Source organism: Mastacembelus armatus, chromosome 3 (genome assembly GCF_900324485.2).
Source record: "Mastacembelus armatus chromosome 3, fMasArm1.2, whole genome shotgun sequence".
Taxonomy (NCBI): domain Eukaryota; kingdom Metazoa; phylum Chordata; class Actinopteri; order Synbranchiformes; family Mastacembelidae; genus Mastacembelus; species Mastacembelus armatus.
This window is the reverse complement of record NC_046635.1, coordinates 12,342,877-12,363,631: the sequence shown is the minus strand read 5'-3', so window position 1 is coordinate 12,363,631 and position 20,755 is coordinate 12,342,877. Positions and strand designations below refer to the sequence as shown.

General features: G+C 41.3%; 2 protein-coding genes across 8 annotated transcripts in view; both read right to left on the bottom strand.

Annotated features, from left to right (window-relative positions):
- Positions 1-1,407, bottom strand: part of furina (furin (paired basic amino acid cleaving enzyme) a) — a 77,806-nt gene extending 76,399 nt beyond the window's left edge. For 3 of the 7 annotated variants that reach the window (XR_003296431.2, XR_003296432.2, XM_026320488.2), the window contains exon 1: positions 1,212-1,407. The gene's annotated coding sequence lies outside the window, so the exon portion shown is untranslated. Of the gene's footprint in view, positions 1-215; positions 334-572; positions 963-1,211 lie in introns of those variants that run through there. The other 4 variants (XM_026320489.2, XM_026320491.2, XM_026320490.1 and 1 more) reach the window with 4 other exon arrangements.
- A 3,219-nt stretch (positions 1,408-4,626) lies between these two features.
- Positions 4,627-17,773, bottom strand: LOC113138061 (stereocilin). The gene is made up of 29 exons (XM_026320190.2): positions 17,674-17,773; positions 16,430-17,563; positions 15,694-15,718; positions 15,021-15,603; positions 14,036-14,923; positions 13,885-13,947; positions 13,678-13,803; positions 13,277-13,443; positions 13,014-13,200; positions 12,535-12,653; positions 11,927-12,047; positions 11,630-11,812; positions 11,243-11,281; positions 10,986-11,162; positions 10,482-10,631; positions 9,793-9,851; positions 9,515-9,638; positions 9,281-9,363; positions 9,044-9,179; positions 8,556-8,758; positions 8,133-8,223; positions 7,863-8,034; positions 7,468-7,637; positions 7,166-7,321; positions 6,888-7,030; positions 6,251-6,399; positions 5,904-6,001; positions 4,952-5,099; positions 4,627-4,752 (listed from the first exon to the last, which is right to left on the bottom strand). Exons 1-29 carry the CDS (start codon positions 17,771-17,773, stop codon positions 4,664-4,666), a joined length of 5,883 nt encoding a protein of 1,960 aa, XP_026175975.1. The 3' UTR covers positions 4,627-4,663.
- Positions 17,774-20,755: the final 2,982 nt, after the last annotated feature.

The following is a 20,755-nucleotide window of genomic DNA, read 5'->3' as shown; positions in this document are numbered from 1 at the left end:
CATGCTGTATGCATGGTATATTTTAGATCCTGTTTCCATTCGGTACATGTAACTGCATGCAAGCGGCTTAAAAACCTTGTTTTTGTGTTTGTCCATAATTATCAGCAGCTCAATATGGCTTCACCAGAGAGCTAAAATTACAGGTCTATATGAGCACAAACAACACAAGCAGGTCAGCTCTCATAATATCTCAATACAACATCTGTCCACCTTACCTGAGCTTAAACCTCCCAAAAAACGTCAGATAAAGAGTAAAAGAACCAAATCCAGAATCCAAAACGTCAGTCAGAGAGGTTGGCAACGACACTTCAGTGCAACAACAGCCTGTAAACAACTGATAGCCATGTCCTGAATGGTATTATTTACATTTCTGCAGACGCGTATTGATTAAGTCTAGTGTCAGAGTTTAATGCTAATGAATCTACATGCCACAGTCTCCATAATCGCTGACCTATCCGAGAGTGTACTATTTTAAAGTAAAGCAAAAGTTTCCCATAAGCTGCATGTGAGAGCAGCAACACGTTCTGGTCTTTAGAAACAGAGCAGTGAAGATTAACTGCAGTGCTACTCACGGAGGAAGAAAACTTCTCTCGCTCAGGCCTATAGCGACAAACTCTTCCTAAGCTGAAGTTAAGCAGTTTACATGGACCAGCTGACAGGAGTATGGCTGTGGTCGATGGACTCACCTCGCAGGTTAACAACACGTAGTCATACCTTGGCACGGAGCCGCGACTGTAGCGGATCCGATGATGACTCGTCCGCTTCGCAAATATGTCCGAAACCGTAATAAACGCAAACTTGACACAGGGGTAGGTTGTCACACAGGTGCCTCCCCTTTTCCTGCCCTCTTATCCACCCCTGAAGAGCATTTCAGAGTCTCGCTTCCTCACATTTTACTACTCGCTCCAACCCGAGCAGTGTGGTAGATGAGGACCAGCAGAGTTTTTCCCGACACCGCAGGAACAACCACAGAAACCGGACGCGGCGCAGTCGACGTCAGCTCGGGGTGTTGTGTGAGAGAGAGGGAGCCCCCCTTTCGAACCGATACACACAGATTGACAGCAGCCGACAACAACAGGACAACACAGTGCTGTCCCGTCCTGTGGTGAGGTACCGGAGCCCAGAGCACGGTAAACTTACCCGCAACGCAGCCCAAACGAACAAAAATACAAGCAGGATCAAACGGGAAACTTGCAAACGGCTCAACTTACCAGCTTCCTTTTACATCCTGCTCGACCCGGCTGGTTGTTGTGTCACACCGCGGCGTTACAACCGACGACGGCACGGTGAAGGGACTGAAAAACTGATAACAGAGAATGGCTGGTTATAAATAGTCATGATACCCCTCTGGTGTACCGCTGCGTGGTCCGTACAAGCCCCAGGAAATACGTCACGGCCGTGGACAAAGTGGAGACGTTAGACCAACACCTACTCACCGAGCAGCAGCGCTGCTACACCGCCACCTGCTGGGCACAGGTCGCGTAGCTCCCGACGCAAAGTCAGGCTGTGGCGAAACAAGCTACTGTATGTACCCCGAGGTGGCAGTTTATTAGGTACACTTACAGACAAATCACAAATAAGGGAAAAAAAACCTGAATGCCTGTTTCTATTATTTCGTCCACCTTATTTGTATCACTGAAGCTAGGCTAAACACCCCTCTGATTAATGCACATTTTGAGAACACACATATTGAGAACACCCCCCAGAGTCTGACATAGTTGGCCAATAAACCTAAATCATCAATTTAGGCTCTGGGAAATTATGATTGCTACCTTTCTTATTAGTTTCTCACTTTTTTTTTTTTGTCAAAGCACATAGAAACATGGATTCTGAAAATACAGTCATTAAAATATCATTACCTTCTATCACCCATAACACACCAAACACAACCCCAGCTCTTCAATACCACTGTGAGGCTATTGGTATCTAGGCAGTCATGGGCTAATGGATACCTGAAAATTGCAGGTTCGGGTCTCAGGTCTGGCAGGAATTGTCGGTGGCATGGAGTGAATAGCCAGCGCCCTGTCCACCTTCAATACCATGACTGAGGTGAGACCCTCGAGCGAGGCACCGGACCCTGAACTGCTCCCCATGCGCGGCAGCACTGGCGTGTGTGTGTTCATTGCTGTGAAACTTTGGAATAGGTTAAATGCAGAGCACAAATTCCGAGTCTGGGTCCCCATACTTGGCCACATAAGTCACTTTTACTTTCACCAATTTGTGCCAGATAAACAAGTCAATATATAATATAATACTAATAATGACCAATGATATAACATTTTCTAAACAAAAATAATAAAATGACATGAAAAGATGGAAAAAGAAATAATAAATATCTACTGACATTGTAAGAAATAGAGGGTCGATTAATTTGTTGTGAAAATATTAGGCCAACAAGCTATTTACATCTAAAGCTTGGTTTGTTTAAGATGTTTTAGCAAGGTGCTCATTCATCTGCATGATTATTTTGGGTGCTATGTTGTGCTCCCATTGAACTCCCCTCCATATAGAAAGGTGTTCCTGTTATTATAGGTATTTAACAAAAGCTGAACGTTATCCCCGTCATGAATCAGGATTTATCGTAGGGCTGTTGTATTAGATGGCCTTAGTTTTGGGATTATGTAATTAAACTACCAACTGATTGTTTTTGCAGATAGGGAATATATTATTGTGAAAAACACATAATACATCTCCAGTGTAAAGCTGGCTGCCAGCCAAGAAATTGTTGCTGGTGCAGACACAATTTACAGACCTGCTTTCTTCGGTTCAGATTGTCATGTTTAGTAGACCTGAGAAAAAATTTGCTTTGGCTCCCATGTGAGCGCCACACATTTCCTCCCACACACAACACAGACTATATAGCTTAATACAAATGGTTTGACACCCCTTGGGCCAGTTACATATTTTGATTTTGAATTGGAAAGAAGTTCACCCTTCCATCAATTATCTATTCCAGCTTATTCCTATTTAGGGTCACGGGCATCTGCCTGAGCCTATCCCAGCTCTCTCTGGCTGAAAGGCAGGGGTACACCCTGGACAGGTCCCCAGTACATCACAGGGCCACATAGAGATGAACAACCTCAGACACTCACACTCACTCCTGTTAGCAATTTAGAGTCAACAATCAACCTGATATACATGTTTTTGGACTGTGGGAGGAAACCAGAGTACCTAGAGAAAACCCATGCACAGTGATATTCACAGGGAGAACATGCAAACTCCATTTGCCAGGTTTTGAACCAGGGATCTTCTTGTTGTGAGGCAACAGCCAAGCCACCATGCTGCCCAAAGAACTTCATTAATATAATTAATTAAAATTAATTAATTGTGGATGTGCAACAGTCTGGGCACCTGGCTAAGTCAGCATAGTAGCACCTCCTTTGGCAGCTTGCAGATGCTTTCTGTAGCCCTCCATGAGTCTTCCTGCACATTACTTCAGCTTATATTTTTAGGCTGTCTTACACACAGCCTTTTGCAGATGAACCCACAGTTCATCAGTGACGTTCTAGTCAGAGGACTGTGGGAAAAGTTTGAAAACCTTCAGCTTAAGTTCTTAAAGTAGTAAATGGTGTTTTTTTAGGTTTGCTTTGGATCATTGACTTGTAAAAGCCAGAAACCTTTCAGTTTCACATTCTTGACTGATTGTGTAACATTTGTGTCTATAATTTGTAACATTTAGTGGAATACCTATGCAGTGTTTCCTGTGCCACTGGTCGTAACACAACCTACTCACATGCTTCACAGTAGGCAAATTGAGGGTTGCTACCGCTTACTCCAAGTACTTTTGGATTTTTTCAAATTTTGTAAGTTAATTAAGTAAAGTGCATTTAAATTTGAAATTCATGTTTTATATGTATTTGCTAAGTTACATTTTTTTCATTTCACTTCAAAAATTAGCAAGTTTTATTTGTCCAGTTGTGCTCAAATGTTTTCAGAAAATTTTACATTACAGCTCCACCTTTTGCCCTTAGCAAGACTACCAGGTTCCATGTTTTCTATATGTCATGTAGTTTGTGCTCATTTAATTGAAATATGCAACATGTGGGATGCCCTGGAGGTTTTCTGTTCAACTGGGGATCTTTATTGCATGTCATTCCATTTGTCATTTCCATTTCTTGTCATTTCTCCACAATGAATTCTGCATAGGGCAGCACGGTAGATTGGTGGTTAGCACTGTTGCCTCACAGCAAGAAGGTTCCTGGTTTGAAGCCCAGCAGGGGCTTTTCTGTGTGAAGTTTGCATATTCTTCCCATGCTTGTGTAGGTTTTCTCGAGGTACTCTGGTTTCTTCCGAAACCTGCCCTAATATATTGTCTTTGATGGCTCAGCTCCTTAAATGTGTTATTGAATAAAAATAACTAAAAACCAATTGACAGGCAGTGAACATATGACTCTTGGGGCAGTTGCTTACTAATCCAAGAAAAACAATTCATTACATTGCATCCCCTGACTGTCCTAACAAAAGTGTATTAAGTTACCTACACTGATCTACATAAATTGATAGATCACATAAAGATTAAATATGTACAGCCAAGCACAATCAGAGCAATGTAAATTAAAGGATTAACACACACAAGAAATTGAACAGTTCAATATATTTATTTAAAGTACAAATATGATGATGCCAGGGGAAGCCAAAAGGCGATTAAATTTGTTCCAGCATTTTAAATTAGTTGCCATAACAAGAGGCACAGAGCCAGGCAGCATATAGTGAGGCTGTCTGTGTTCAGGGCTGCTGGAGCACTGTTTCTCCCTGTGGAGGCAAAGCAACAGAGTGTTTATCATCATCTTATAAACACAACATAAAAATCTAATTGGTTGTTTGGTAGAAACAAGTACTGCCATAATTAAAACTGTGGGTGCTTTGTCAAAGTGATACAAAAACAGTAACAGATTAATTATAAAGGAGTTCCTTAGGAGATTTTATCACCATCATTTTACTAAAGACATACCTCTCAGCTCCAACAGGACGTCTCCTTCATATCGAGCTAGTCCAACAGCATGCCTCTGGTCAGTGTCCAGCTCAGCCCACTGCTCCTCAGTGACGGCCCACCCCTGCTCCGCACTCAGCCACGACAACTGAACCGCACTGAACACCACCTGTAAGACAAGCCCCCAACACAAATAATGGGACACTGTCATTTGGAAACAGCATCACCAGTGTGTTACTGCATGTTCTGTCTCATAACTGCTTATGAATGTCTTTACTGTATACAGTATGTCTCCAAACTTCACTTTGTCCAGTATGATTTTGTTAGAGTGCACAGGTTTCTTAATCCATCGCTAATATACATCCATATACTCTTTGAGCCAGTTATCAATAATGCAACAATCCTTTTTCTGTATTTTCAGGCTGTAATATCTAAGATGTAATATGACACTGTGTTCTGCAAGTAAGTTTCTTTAAAGTCCATCTCCACTCAGAAATCTACTTTGTTTTGTTGCTTGGATGTTTGAGCTTCGCTGTCCAGTTTTATGCTTGTACATTTACATTCATCTGCTGAAGGCAGAAACTTTCTCTGTGCTCAGCTTAAACTTGAGTGCAGGGCATGTTTGTACAAAAATTACTTTGGGACAACACATCTAGTTTGGAGCCATTTGTGGTTAAATTTGCAGTTTAAAAAAATATGATTTGGCAACTTGACACTTTTGATGCACATGCACTTTAACTTTTGGAATGAAAAGCATATTTATAGATCCTGAAAATTATAATGAAGAGTAGTTAAAGACTATTTTTAACTCATAATTTGGTTTTCTTTTAAAAGAAATCTATGGCATATCAAAAAAACTACAGTGTCCTTGCTAACAGTACTATATAGGTTAAATACATTGTGTCTAAATGTCCACTTATTCCATTTATACACAGACATCCATAAGTATTGATATTAAACTGATGAAACTCACTGCCATCTTTTTTGGTAACATCAGGGCGATGGCTTCAGGGGTGACTCCCTCCACTTGTTTTTGTGTCAGAGCTGACAGCACTATGTCTTCTAGGCCCACTGAACAAAGAGACAAACACTGTAGTGAGACAATTAAAGTTTCTCATATGAAATTGCAGAAACATTTTTTGAAACTTTTCTTGTTTCACTTTCGAGTCAGTACCCCAAGGGATATTTTTAATTATACCTATCCATCCAGAAGCTGTCATGTCATTCTCCCTCCCTCCTCACACTTTGAAAAAAAACCAATAAAAACAATGTTCATCAGAGAACAGTTTATACCCCCAGGGATATTATGTTCTACTGTACCTGCCAATGTCCCAATTTCAGTGAAAATTTCTGGTCCCCAACCACTAACTGGACCGAAGGCCTCCTGTCTGGACAAACACTTTGTCAAAGCCTCCATCTGCTTTTCTGTGCATGGCAGGGACATCTCCCGCAGGAACGGGACAGCCATACTGCAGGGTGAGGAAAAAGATTAGGAACATTATACTTCCTCTGAGGGTATGCAAAATGTTTTCACCAGGTTTGTGCTGCTATGAAATGTTGCACCAGCCACCTGTTAGTTAGCATTTGTTAGCAAGTGGATATGATTAATTAACTTTTCTGCAGAAGAAGACAGTCATTCTGGAAAGTCACACAAAAGAATGCCTTTACAAATGACAAATTAGCAGCATTTGTCACCTCTTTTTACTGTATATGTCCATCTTTATTCATATTCCTTTTTAGTTGATTGACATTTGCCTGTCTTTGACATACACTGTCAGATATGGGATAATGTGTTTGCAATATAGAAACAAACGATTAGGCCACTTTCAAGCTCTATCAGTTGATTAATGACACTTTGAAAATAACTTTAAAATCCTAGGTCTCAGACTTTTTTGAGGGTGTTAAAGCGTGATATTAATATTGGGATGTGGGAAACCACATAAAGTGTTTGACTGACCTGAGGTTGTATGGGTTCAGTTTTTTGATCTCTGAGGGGTACAGACCACAGATCAGATGGCCAAAAGTTGCCAGATCCACGGCTGTTAACTGTTCCACTTTTACTTTACGTTTCAACATCACACCTAAAATTACTGCTCTCATCTGAAAAGAGAAACGATTACATTCACCACACATTCATGGACATGTTAGATTTCTGAACTTGAAACTTACATCATTTACACAGAAGTCATTACATTTATAATTACATCAGAAAGAAAAATCAATTCAGACGTTTACCTTTTTGGGCCTCCACTCTGTCAGTGTCCCCAGATGTGCCAACACACCCAAGTCTGTAAGATTTGTACTCTGAAGCTCTCTTTCTCCCATTTCAGTCACCACTGAGCCCAGAGCCAGCACCTGCTCAGCTCTTAGTTCTCTCACTGGACTAAAGGACTGGATTGAATGAGGAGGAACATGGTTCAACCACAGATGATGTTGGTATCAAACCACTACCCATGCTTTGCTCAGCTGTCTGCGTTTCACAGTGTTAGAAACAATCAGCCACTTACTGACATTTGTGTAAGCAGAGTTTTACTGACCTGCCTGAGTTTCACCCACACTGTCCGGCGCTGCTCAGAGTTCAGTAAAGTGTCCTGACCAAATACTTCCACACACTGTTTCAGATCCTCTTGCAACATGCGATTGAGCTGAGGGGGTGTCCAAGCTGAGGGAAATGTCCCTCTGATGTCTGCACACGTTGGTACTGGCACTGCTCGAAGAGACGCACTTGAATTCAGTGCAAGGGTAACAACAAAACATCCATCACAGAATTTCACAAATCACATTGACATTTATCTACTGTGTAGCGCACAAATGGTGATGTGGTACATTAATAACAGTAAGTTTCAGATTATAGCCTTATCTTTTGTGTAGATAAAACACAGACATTACAAATAAAAACAACACTAAAAGTTATAGGAAATATTTCTTTAACTTTTTGCCCTCCTGCTTCGTGCTTTGACAATCCCTCGAATGAGACTCTGAGCCTGCTGTCTCTGGCGATGTTGGTCCATACACTGAGTAGTACAGACACCACCCACTATGCTGTCCTCCCAGCGCCTCTGACCCACCAGGACCTGCTCCACTGTGTCTTTATTCAACACTGTCTGCACAGGGGTAGCACATATATTTATATTTGCCAGAACAAATCTTAAAAAAACAGAAATGAAATTAATTACATGGGATTTTGCTTTTGAGTGCTTACCAGTGGGATGGTGTTAATCTGTTTTGTCGGAAGAGAAAACACCAGCCTTCCCAAATGTTCAACATCCCCAACTTGCCATTTGGAAGGCTCCCTGGCAAAAAAAAATGCACATATCTTTCCACCACTGCTGTTTTAAATAAGCTAAGACTCACTGAAGGTATAATGATGGAATTTGATGTAATTTAAATTTACTTTACTCTTTTAGTTTTATTCTACTACTCCACACCAACTGTTGTTTTTGTTTGCAAGAACTTGTAAATCATTATTTCCAAAAGGAAAAGACAACATTAAATATTCACTTGTGATAATTAGCCATGCTATACCACTATGACCCCAGGCCTGAAAAAAACCCTTGGCATAATATTGACACATGTTCATATTCAGTTTTTGTATGTGTTTTTTCCATTAGATGTGTTCATTTACCCAAGCAGGTCTTTCTGAGTGAGAAGGACACTAATATCTCGTAGAGCCTCTTTAGGAAAGCAGAAACTTCTCATTTCCTCCAGCCGCAGAGCCAAAGCTCCTCGGTCCACCAAAGCCAAATTATCCCGATCCAAGAAAGGCAGTAAAGGCCCCAACGCATCCAACATGGTGCCATCAATCCCACCCTCAGTCCCAGAAGAGCCCTGCCAAGCATCACATACACACAGCGGGTCTGGATTACAATGATTAAACAGTGATATGACTTCACTTGTGTGAAAAGCTGTTGAGAGGATGAGGCAGGTTATGTTCTGAATCTCCTTCTCCATCTGTGTCAATGTGTGTGTGTCTGTTTGTTTAAAATACATGGACCAATAAATGTGGTTTGTTCTTTCTGCTTCATTAATGTGTTATCACAAATTAAATAAATGAGTCATATTTTTTAATCTAAAACTTCTAAACATCAGGCAATGCAGTATTTAGTGTTTTACCAGCTCAGTCAAAGCCTTATCTGCTAAATTCATCCGTTTGTAATGTGGCAGTCTGAGGAAGTCAGCAAAGTGAGCATGGATGTGGTCCAGGATAGCTCTGAAGGATGCATTGGAGAGGTTCTCTGTCATCGTCACTCTGGACAACAACAGAACAGAGGGGTAAACATCCATCTCTGAATAAACTTCTAAATATTTATGCAAAGAATAAAATACATGCTTAACAAGAAAATACTTAACGGCAATGTTGCAGCAAACCCAGAGCGCAAAACACTAAGATCAAGTTCAGGTTGTTTCCTCAGTTCCTCTACAATACATTTCCGCTGGTAACACAGGCAGAAATCAAAAATTTGATTTGAGTATTTTAATCTGCTATAGAAATATTCATCTTATGCATATGCATTAGCAAATTGGTCTAATGATCATGGCTGTGCATCAAAGTCTGGAATAAAGAGCGTGATGGATGTTCCTCACCAGAGCAGGTCTCATGCCTCCAGGCAGCTCACTAACAAACTGAAGCAACTCTGCAAAATCTGTATCATTGGTCCAAAGCTTCAAAAAGTCACAGCTCATTCCACTGGCAATATGACCCAGAGCCCTACAAGTAAAGCAGAAGTTTTAAATTAAATTGTTTATTGAATATTTGACTTGAAAAAGTGTATTTGTTTTGAGTTGTTAATGTCATGTGCAAAAAATTAATTATTGATCAAAATGACAGGCACTGATATTTTGGTGTAGTAGGTCTTACTTACCTCACTGACTTGCTGGTGATGTTTTTAAAGTCATGGATCTTTTTGAACAGAACCTGAGCCTATACAGAAAGAAAAAGTCTCTGAGCCAACTTTTTCAGTAGGGGCTTGAAATGTTACTTTAAAGATGTATTGACTGCTTCTCTCATTTTGTGAAAAAACAGAGTGGACGTGGAATGCAACACTGGAACTGTACCACATTAGATAAAATACATATGTATGCAGTGTCCTCAGAACAAAGACCACTGAAACCTTAAATTGTATAGTTTTTAAACAGAATATCTGTAGTTTAATATGCGTCATCACAGTATATTTTAGTGTAGCGTAAGTGAAAAAGACAGTCTTCATTGATTTGACTCGTCTTGTTAAGCTGAAAACAGGTGGTGAAAGCAGACTAATACACTCTTGGCTGTGACAAAATCCCTTTAAGGTAGCCATTATTAATTTATGCTACACTCCTCCACACCATTGTACTACATCCAAACTAATTAGCTTGATGGCAGCTGATGCGTATGGAGTATTAATATCCTGAAAGCCTCATCTGAAGCATATCCAATGAGTTACAGATTAATGGGAGCAAAGACTGAGGCTTGTAACATTTTCCTCTCTAGTCAGAGAACTAGGAATCTATTGTTGTCATATCAATGCCATGTTAAACAGCACACACAAATAGATTAAAGCAAAGTGTGCACCTGCTGTGGCGACCAGTGTATGTCCCTGTACAGGTTAATCTCTCTCAGGATTGTTTCTTCACTCATAGCCTCTATCAGCGTCCTCAGAGGAATGAATGGTAAAAGACAGTTTACCTGCTGAGAGGTATTCTGCAAGCCTCTGTGTAGAACCTGTTGACATACATAAAACACTGTAAATTGAAACCCACAAGCCTTTAAAGACCCTTTAGCAATGACAAGGCCACATGGGGATCAAATAAAGATTTTCTGGAAACCCCTCAGAAACAGATTATCAGGATTCATTTTGCTTAGACCACAGTTATTTTTTAATGTGACTTTTTCCAGTTTTAAGCTTCTTACACAATCAATAGGAGTGAGAAGGCTGAAGATGTTGAATCGCATCAACGGCCAAAACTTCCCCAGCTCTGTGTTTTTACTCAAAGTGTGGCAATAAAGAGTCATAGCAAATTGAAAAAGGGGTGAAAAGATATAAGAAATGAAAAGGAAGGAAGAGAGAGGCGTCACCTCTTGCACTGCACTGTACAGCATGGCTCTATGGCCAGGCTTCAGCTCTGTTAGAAATGTTCTCCAGCATTGACAGTGTGTATCCTCATTGAGCTCAGGCCACTGGAGGTCCCTGAGCACAGCAGGGGAGAGACCAGAGTGTAACGGCTTCAGTCTGCACAGTTTTTCCATGGTGAGCTGGCAGGGATGGAGAAACACGGTGATGAGAGCAGCGTTGGTTGAAATTCAGCAGAGATGTTTTGAAAATGTCTGCTTACGTTTGTGTCTTTTGAAATCTTGGATAACATTTGAAAAGCCTGGAGGGAGTACAAAAATATTAACAAGCATGAATATAAAATACATCAGTGTTGACATTTTAAGACAGCTCCAGTACAGTATTTCAAGTAAAGGTCACAAGTTTCTTCTATTCTTTAGAAAATTGGAAACTAATTAATTGTAAGATTGTGACAAAAATCCCTGCAGCACATATTATAGTCAAGGCTGTTTATTTAGCATCAAAGTCTAATGACTTCGCTTGACATTTTGTTTTCTGACTTTGGAAACTTTCCTGGAAATGCAATGTAAATTAATACATTTACTCTCACCTGTCTGCTGCCTGTCATAGGCAGAATGACAAGTGTGACAAAAGTAAATACCCTGCTGACCTGTGCTGGAGAATACGTGTGCAATCCGGGCTGTGAGAGGACTTCCAGGAGTTGTTGTGAGGGGAGTGACAGCAGGAAGGGAGCTCCCAACTGGGGCAGCAGTCCAATGAGCTCAGACAGCTCTGAAGGAGCCATGCTGCTGACATTCAGCGTCTGAACTGCTGGTATCAACCAAGTGGACATCTACCCATGAGACACGGATGGACAGTGTTAGTCCAAAATTATGTGGAACACCACTCCAAAGAAAGTAATGGTGTTCTTACATACAGTAGATGTCAATAAGAAAATGTGCCTCACCCTGCCACTGGCACTGACGAACCCCTTGGACATGCACTGAGCCACCTGCTGCCACACAATTGTGTCCTGGAGATATGAACTCAGGTCTGCTGGATCCAGATAACATGCAAGAACTCCTAATCTGCAAAAAACATTATTCTTCACCTGTACTGATAATCAAATCAAAAATAAACTTCAAACATATATACAATGCCTGTTGTATGAGATTCAGTTACAAAGTGCTTCATTTAGAAAATAACGACTTATTAGAGCAGAAAAATACCATTAAAACAATAAAGATGACCCATAAATGAGATCTGTAGCATAAATAGTGATTAGATGTTAATTCCCTCCCTGGTAAATCAGAACTAATCATAGCTAATGAAAACCAGAGTCATCAACTGACAAATTTCAAGAAAAAATCACTCTGGGCACCCAAAGGGTCATGTTTACAGGACCCGTGTGATCGAATGCTTTTCAGTGCTTTGTAAAAATAGAATATGATTCATGTCCACATACAAAACAATACCCAGTGCAGTACTGAAGAACTCTGAATCTATCTTAAAGATTTTACCCACTGTGATGTTATACAGCAACATGTTTTTCTGCCTCTAGGATCTCAGCACTACCTCAGTATATCATCACTGGTCAGATTCTTCTTCTTGCTGAAGAGAGTTCGGAGCACATGGCGCCCCCTTACACCATCCAGACTGCCATTTCTCCCCAGAAACTCTACCAGCGGAGTAAGCTAAAGGAGACAAGAGATTAAAACAAACTAAAGCATAGTTCACCTATTGTATACAGAAAGGTGACAATGAGTGCCTCAGTGAGGGTTTGGTGTCTGATGATGGAGATATAACGTTTAAAACAATATCCCATTTAAGTGTGAAGGCCATAGCGAATAATTCACAAATAATAGCATATCATATAATCCAGGTGCCATGTATGAAAACACATATGTCTTCATACATTTATTTCACTATATCTTTCCATTTGTAATTAATTCATAAGGTCACCAATCAAAAAGCCATGCCTGAGATAATTAACATCGAAAAAAGAGATAAGGCAGCTATGTAAAGAACTTTGAATATGTGAAATGCCCTCTAACCTGTTGCGATGTCAGCTGTTGAAAATGACTGACAGGGAGGTAGGGTAGAAGTGGGAGGATGGAACTGAGGAAGTACGATGGCCATGTCGGAACATCACCCACCACACTTGACTGCAGGAGTCTTTTTACAAAGGCTTTTTTCTGGAGTGACTTCATCCCTGAGCTGTGGTCACGAATTGCTGTCAACCTAAAGACTAAATTGTGTTAGCATCACCATACAGGAAGATTTATCACACTGAATGTTTCTTGGATTAGTAACTCACACGCTGTCGTTGACTATCAGGGAGGCGGGGAAGCTCATGATGTCAGAGACAGACATGAAGGGAATGAACTGAGACAGGTCCACAAACAGTTCTGGGGTCACTCTGGGGAACTTATGGATGAAAGCAGCAGTCATTGTTTCCATAGCCTGCAACTCCTTTTGAGAGGCCTGACAGAGAAAACAAAAGAGCAGAGCAGAAACTGAAGTGTAATCAATTTGACCCACTTCAACTGTGCATGGTTTGTGACATAGATTCAAGTAAAATAAATACAGCACAAAAGAACTGCAGCCAAAAGAACTGTATATTGTAATAATGGATAAGGGCTTTTGTCTGTGCAATTAGCCCAATAAAAGGATCAGAAATAGTGCATTTGTTCTTTCGTTGGGATTTTTGGAACAAACCTGGCTGGTTTCAACTTGTAGCTGGTCCCAACTTTGATGCACATGGGAAAGAAATCTCTTAACTGCATCTTTTTCAGCAGACATAACTAGAGTGCGGATGCTGTCTATTGGCATCTGGAGGTATTCCTGTTGAGGTAATCAAAAATATAAAGCTCAGAGAGCTGATCTGTTGTGAAATATAAAATGTAGTTTAGCTGCAGTCAGTACCTGCAGCAGAACCCTTAGAGCAGACGAGTTGTCATTCCGTTGGATGAGATCCCACAGAATGGGCTGATGTGAAGGCAGAAACAAGCTATTCACTCTTTACTCTCTGTGTGTTAGCGTGTTTGTGTGTGAATGTGTCAGTCAGCTGGCTTACACTGAAGCAGCTCAACAGGTCCTCTTTCAGACTGGCGTTCTGCTCTCTGCGCAGAAAGACTCCCACAGTGTGAAGGATGCTTGTGGAGGCCTCTGGGTGCAGTGTGGCCCAAGATGTGTTGTCGAGGAGGCTGGAGAGGAGGATGGCTTGACCCAAACCTTGTCTCGCCTCTCTTTCCCCCTCATCCAGACCTGAAGAGAGGCCCACCATGAAGTCCAGGACTCGCAACACATATCCTAGTGCCGCTAAAAATCTTTCATGCTCCCCTCCCTCGACCTCACACACACTCAGCTTGTGAAGGATGTCCACCAGCAGCGGTGCTGGGTCCATACACAGCTGTGATGTGTCAAGCTGATACGGTGCTGGTAGCATGTCAAAAATCCTCTGCAGGAAGCACTTCCTGCTGTCCAGCTCAGCCTGAAGATCAGCACAGAACTCAGCGAACTGAGGCATGGATGTGGACAGCTGATTGTAGAGAGTGGCGTTTAGACAGATGTACTCTTGCAACCCATGTGCCTGCCCACAGAGCTCTATGAGGGTGGTGTTGGTGAAATCGTGAGCAGCCCATGACCTGTACTGACAAGCCCACTGAGTGGTGTCAACTTGGGAGAAGTTGAGTATTTTAGAGCAGTATGCTGTTGCCCAGCTGCCCTCTGACAAGGATCTGTGTGATTCAGGTGACTCTGTCCCACACAAAGATGAGATCAGGACTGAGTTGTTGGGAAGGAAGCAGTGTCTAAAAGCCTGGGCACTGAGTGAGCTGTTGCCCAATTGAGCCAGACAGTTCTCGTCAAGGCCCGGACTTCCTGTCGCCTCACCTGACAGCTGTACACACAGGTCATCTATACTTGTCTGGTTAAAAAAATTATAGTTCTTTGTCACTGCGGCCTGAAAATGGTAAAACACAAATGAGAAGGAATTGTGACTAAAAACAGTACTAAACAGTGATAAAAACGCTCACTCTTCAAAAAAAAATATCTATTACCTGATGTGCTCTCTGCAGCCAGAAAGAGGAGTTTGCACACACAGTGTTGTTGAATTCATGGGCAAAGAACTCACTGCAGACATGGACCCAAAGAAAATCCTCCTCAGCCGCAGACAGGTACCAAGCTGCGTCAGAGCATGTGGTATGTAGATCGAGCCCCAACTGAGCGACCGTGGAATTAACTGACCCGTTCTCCTCTTCAAACAGTTTACAGTAGAGGAACACAGTGAAGTTGGAGACACCTGTCAAGCCTGGGATAGATTCATTACACGCTGCCTCCAGGATTTCTGTAGACGTGGCATATGCCATCTCCTTCTGTTGGTCATTGCTCTCGCTTGTTCTCCGTGTTTGCGGCTGGTTGAGCTGGGAGCGGTGAGGTGCCGTAGAGAGCTCATGAAGTCTCTTTTGTTTTGAGATTGTTTGTGAAGAAGGGCCAGCTTTAGGAGATACTGATGTTTGTTGTGATCTCAGTTCATCCCCTTCAGACGTGGAAGGACAAGACAAGAATGGGAGTGAGCTTGGGAGACCTTCAGAGCTAACACCCAATGCCTGTGTGTTCCAAGTCACATTATGTCTTATCCCCCTGCATATGCATGGACAAATGAAAATGTTAATTTTTTTATCCTATTTACTGTCAAACATATAAAATGTAAATATTTGTAAAGATTCTTACCATAAGATCAGCTGTCTCAGGTCACCTTCAAAAAGACAAATAAAAACGAGATAAATAAATAAATAAAAAAGAATTAATCAAAAATCAAAGTGAATGAGTGGTGGAAAAAGAAAATGGTAGCAACCACAATACACAACTAGGCCTGATGTAACAGCACAGCTCCGTTAACAAGGCACCCAAGATATAATGTTACTGACATCAATGAGCGGATAAAGAGATTAGCCAAGCTTACAATGGATGCTTTCAGTAACCAGGATGATTATAAGGATTTTAAAGCTGTGTCAGTCACTGTCATGGTCCCTCCTGTATCTTTCAGGTTAAACCAGGGCCAAACTAATGAACCTTTATCCAGGTCTCAGTCAAGCTAATTAATTGATTCTTACATACAATATGTATAAATGAGTCTGTTGTTATAATTACACACACTTGTAGAATGATTGTTTTTCTCATAATCATCCTTCAAAATAAAGTATTTAAATATGAGTGTGAGCGAAAGACACAGTTATAATTGGATTATGTTCTACCTAAATCTTTTTTTTTTTATCAGATTGTTGGTGTCAATGTCAGTAACCTTTTTGTGACTGACAACACTAAATGATGTTTAATGTTGTGGGGTAAAGCCAGCAGGTTTTTGTCTTGTGAGGTGGCAGTCATATTAGCTTTTTGTCTGATGTTCAAGATTGTTCTTTTATAACTGTGAAATAACCATATGAGGCCAACAGCTCCACAAACTCACCAACTGAGCATTGGCCCTGAGCGCTGGACTGTGGCACGTCCACCAGGCTGCTGACATCATCAAGCAGTGCCATGGTAACTCGTGACACTTTCTTCCTCAGGTTACCGTAAACAGAGCTGCCCACTCTTTGCAGGAGGCCCCTCCTCAGCCCATCCAAACTCTGCACAAGAGCTAAATTTTTCTGTGCCAAGTGGCCTCCTCTGTCTCCTCCACCTGAACGTGATAATGCCTGTAGCAGTAAACTCTGCATTGAGGCCAGTTCTCCCTCTGTGGCCTCACCATCTACCAGAGATGCATTTTCAAACAACCCATTCTGCCTCATGGCCTCAGGAAGCAAGCTGAAGGGCTTTAAACGTCCAAATGCACTTGAGCCCTTACTGTGTTCAGCACCTTCCCCAGCTGGATGTAAACTGACCACAGGCTTCCAGTTGCGTGTTTCAAGAAAATGCAGCAGCTGCTGAAGCCAGTTAATGCTGAAAGCACAGTCACTACGGCCCTTTAAAGCACAGATGAAGCCCTGCAGGCCTGCACTGGCTTGGCCATAGGTCAGACTGACTAGAGCCTGCAGTGCAGCGTCTAGCACTGCGCTCACTGTCCTCCAGTTCTGAGATAAGAAAGATAAGAGGGGCTTGTGGGCTTGACGCTCTGATAGCGTGATCAAACTCTGCAGCAACCCCAGGAGCCAGTCCCAGTGAGGGCTGCCCCTTAGGGACAAAAACCAGTCCTGCACTTTGACGCTGGGTCGCGGAGGCACCCGGCCATTCCACTGGTTCAGTGTAGCACTGCCTTCAGACTGTAGAAAGAAATGCAGCACCTTCTCCCACAGCTGCTCCTCTTCTAGTTGTGCCGGTGCCTCTTCCAGCTCAGCACCCATCTCTTGGAGGTAAAGAGAGATGTTATAGAGGAAGCCAGAAAGACGGTGTCTGTCAATTGGCTCATTTAGTGAAGGCATGTTCTTGCTGGGAAGAAGACCAAATGTTTTTAGGCTTCCCACAATATTCCTCACCCATGGGTGCACAGACCAGTCCTTGTTTGTTTCTGGAGGAGTTTTCTGAGAGATCCATCCCCCTCCTTTACTCCATTTTGAAATGATTTCCTTAAGAATGGAACCTCTCTGCTCATCTTTACCACCCCCTGAAAGAATCCCATTACAGACAGTTTGAGGTAGCCTCATATAAAAAACACATGTAACAAAATATACAAATTGTACTGTATTTAATAACATGTTTTGGTGGCACACTCACCTGTCTTCTCAGGGGATCCTTGTCCGAGTAAAACAGCAAAAACTATGATGCTTGTGAATCTAAGAGTGACCATTCCTGGCCCTTTTTCTGCCATCTTCATCTCATGCCAGTGTGCACAGTGACACAGTGGTGTCACATCTTTCTCTTTGGGCTGTTTTTTCTATTGATTTTGCAAATTCCTGTGTTTAAATTGATGGTTTTTTTCAGTGATGGGATGGACTCAAAGAGTAAAGTATCACAGGGGAGAGGGGATATTAAACCTTAATGAATGGCTGCCACATCGCCTTACTGCTTTCACTGCAGGGTTGCTAAAACAACCACTGTTATTGTCATTTACTTTTAAAAGCCAAAAAAAAGTCAATATGTGATGCTGAAAAGAGTACCCCAAGAAATGCAATGAATATAAAACAAACTATTTAAATACACAGCTCACTTTGACACAAAATAGGAAAGAATACATCTGTTTGTAATAGAAATATATTTCTAAATTTTAATGTCTATACTCACTCACAGTAATAAAGCTTCGAGGAAAATACAGTTTCATGACTCACCAACAGTTACAGTCCATCCACGCCTTTCTTCTTATGCATTTGCCTGCATGTCCAATTCAGTGAAGTGAACCCACTTGAAGCTCTTTCAGAGCGGCACTCTCTGTTTCACCGTCACTCTGACTTTCTCCACCATCTGCACCCCTCCCACCACTGTCCTGTAGCTCTCTGTTCTTTTAGCTGTTTGGAGCATTTACTCTGAGAGCCAATCAACAAGCTGGGGTCTAAGTTGTTGATTGGCTTCATATTTCATGAATTATCTTGTCATCCTACAGTGTGTTAGTTGACTTTTATACAACAGTGCACAGAAAAAAATATGAAGTGTGATAATGCTCCAGTATAAACCCAGAAAAAACAGCAACAGAACAACGGCGACAGTGTCTTTAGGCCACAGATTATAATCAAATGTAAAAGATATGGTTTTTGTTTTCCAAGTTCATTATTTTGGACCTTAATGAGGCTACAGGAAGGTCACAGCACTCAGCTAGATCCTTAAACAAGGTGAAAATCTGGATCATGTTCATCACACCCAGGATATCTATCCCATTCACTAACTGTCCAATGTCTCCCGCTGACTAATTCCCTATTGAGCTGTCTCTCAACTGGGACTCATCTTGTGAGTCTGGGTTGGTTGGGGGTGTACTCTTACTGACTGGGCTGGGCAAGCAGGACTATGGAGGCTGTCACTGTTTAGACACATTTATCCCTCAGTCAAGCAGACTTACAATTGAGTCCTTTGCATAGGCACAACAACAGGCTCCTCAGAGTCAGACCACTGTCTGCGGCCCTTGAAACCCTAGACAGCTAAATGAAAGGACCACCCCCTCCCTTCACTTGCTTTAACTGTATGACACTGCAGCCTGCACAGGGACAATAACTTCCTCCTGTATTATTGATACCACGGGGAACAGCAATCACTCACTGCAACAGGGCTCAATTCACCACAGGAATATTTAATGAGAAACTGGATCCACCCTATACGTTCCTACTCTCTCTGCTGGAAACTCAGTGATGACAGTGGGGAAATCAGCTGGTGAAATTAGGTGTTGAGATTCAAATACTTAACTTTATGGTACAAAACCATAAAAACTTGAATTAACCCAACTTGGTCTTTGCCTTCATTTTCTGGAATGAAAATGAGATTTTTTTTCCGTTTTATTCATGATGGTATTAAAATCTTTTAAATGTCAGTTAGAATTAAATATTTGCGGGAGCCAGTGTGATGTTATTTCCTGATGGGTTGAAGAGGCAAAGTCAAAGCTGCAGACCTGCTTTGACATCAGTGATGTCAACATTTTATTACAGAGACTGAAACATGATTTGGATTAAAGGAAAGCAAATGAGTTGGCTTAAATCTTATCTTTCATTTCTATTTTTTTCATGTTATTGATTAACCTTCCATGCACACAAAACCTAGTTATGGAATTCCACAAGGTTCCCATCATGCACCAAGGTCCTTTCTCCTCTCCTTTGCTCTCCTCTCCTCTGCTCCCCTAACCTTAACACATCACTGGAACAATGTGTAGTCTGCAGCACACAGTACAATAATTCCTACTTATCCGTCTGTTCTTCCTCTTTACAATTAATCTTACTTATATGGACATTATACCTTGTTTTGTCTCTTTTGTTTTCTTATTTAAAATATTTTTTGTGACAGAATATGAACATTGTACTTCACAAACAATTAACAACACACCAAAAAAAAGAAATTAAAAAAAAAAAAGTTATGAACAACCTTTAACACACAAGTTACAGTTTGATGGTGCAGAGAGAGAACGGAGAGAACAAAATTACCTGGCACCACTGTGGGATTATATGAGGTTTATTGCAGTTATTATCTGGCATCAAACCGGCCTGTTTTTAATAACCAAAGTCATATGGTTTGTCATTTCTTTGTGCAATGTATGTAAATAAAGAATCAATTTTGTTTCTGTCTACAGCACAGAGTACCTAGTAATATTATTTTAACAAGCAAGAATGCATTCACAAAACCACACCACCCACTTCATGGATAACCCCCAAATACCTTTTCTGACTGAATGTGATACACGGCAAAAAGGAAGGCAAAAGTAACCATACAAATAAGTGCTTCTATGGATAAGGTTAAGTGTAAAATACCTTCTGTGTGCAAAAATGTAAAATATTTTTACTGATAAAGAGGGAGAGGTTTTATTTTCAAAAACTAGAAGAGCCAAATAAAAGCTGTACTGTACTCTAAAAATCTCCGCCTTTCTTCATGCATTGCTGGATTACAATCAGATACACAACCATGGGCCCAAGTGCCCTGGTGGTCAGGAGACTCTTTATGAAGTGACTGTTATTTAACATTCTTTGTCTGAAAGTCAAAGAGCTGTGTCAGAAGTATGGATGTCCTGATCACATTTTCTTGCTCATAATCATATTTTCAGACATTTGTTATTTTTTTTTACAATGCTAAATAGACACATCCTCATCTAGCAATTTTAGCAATTTAAATATGCATCACAACTCCTGTATCACAGGTTTCCTTTACTGGTTTTCCCATTGCATTTGTT

Bases quoted from the DNA above. Each gene is read 5' to 3' on its own strand.
- LOC113138061 (XM_026320190.2), bottom strand. From the start codon at position 17,773: ATGAAGATGGCAGAAAAAGGGCCAGGAATGGTCACTCTTAGATTCACA. The intron at 14,924-15,020 runs GTAATAGATATT...TACCATTTTCAG, and splicing joins GGCTGCAGAGAGCACATCAG to GCCGCAGTGACAAAGAACTA. The intron at 9,364-9,514 runs GTGAGGAACATC...CTGTGTTACCAG, and splicing joins GAGGCATGAGACCTGCTCTG to CGGAAATGTATTGTAGAGGA.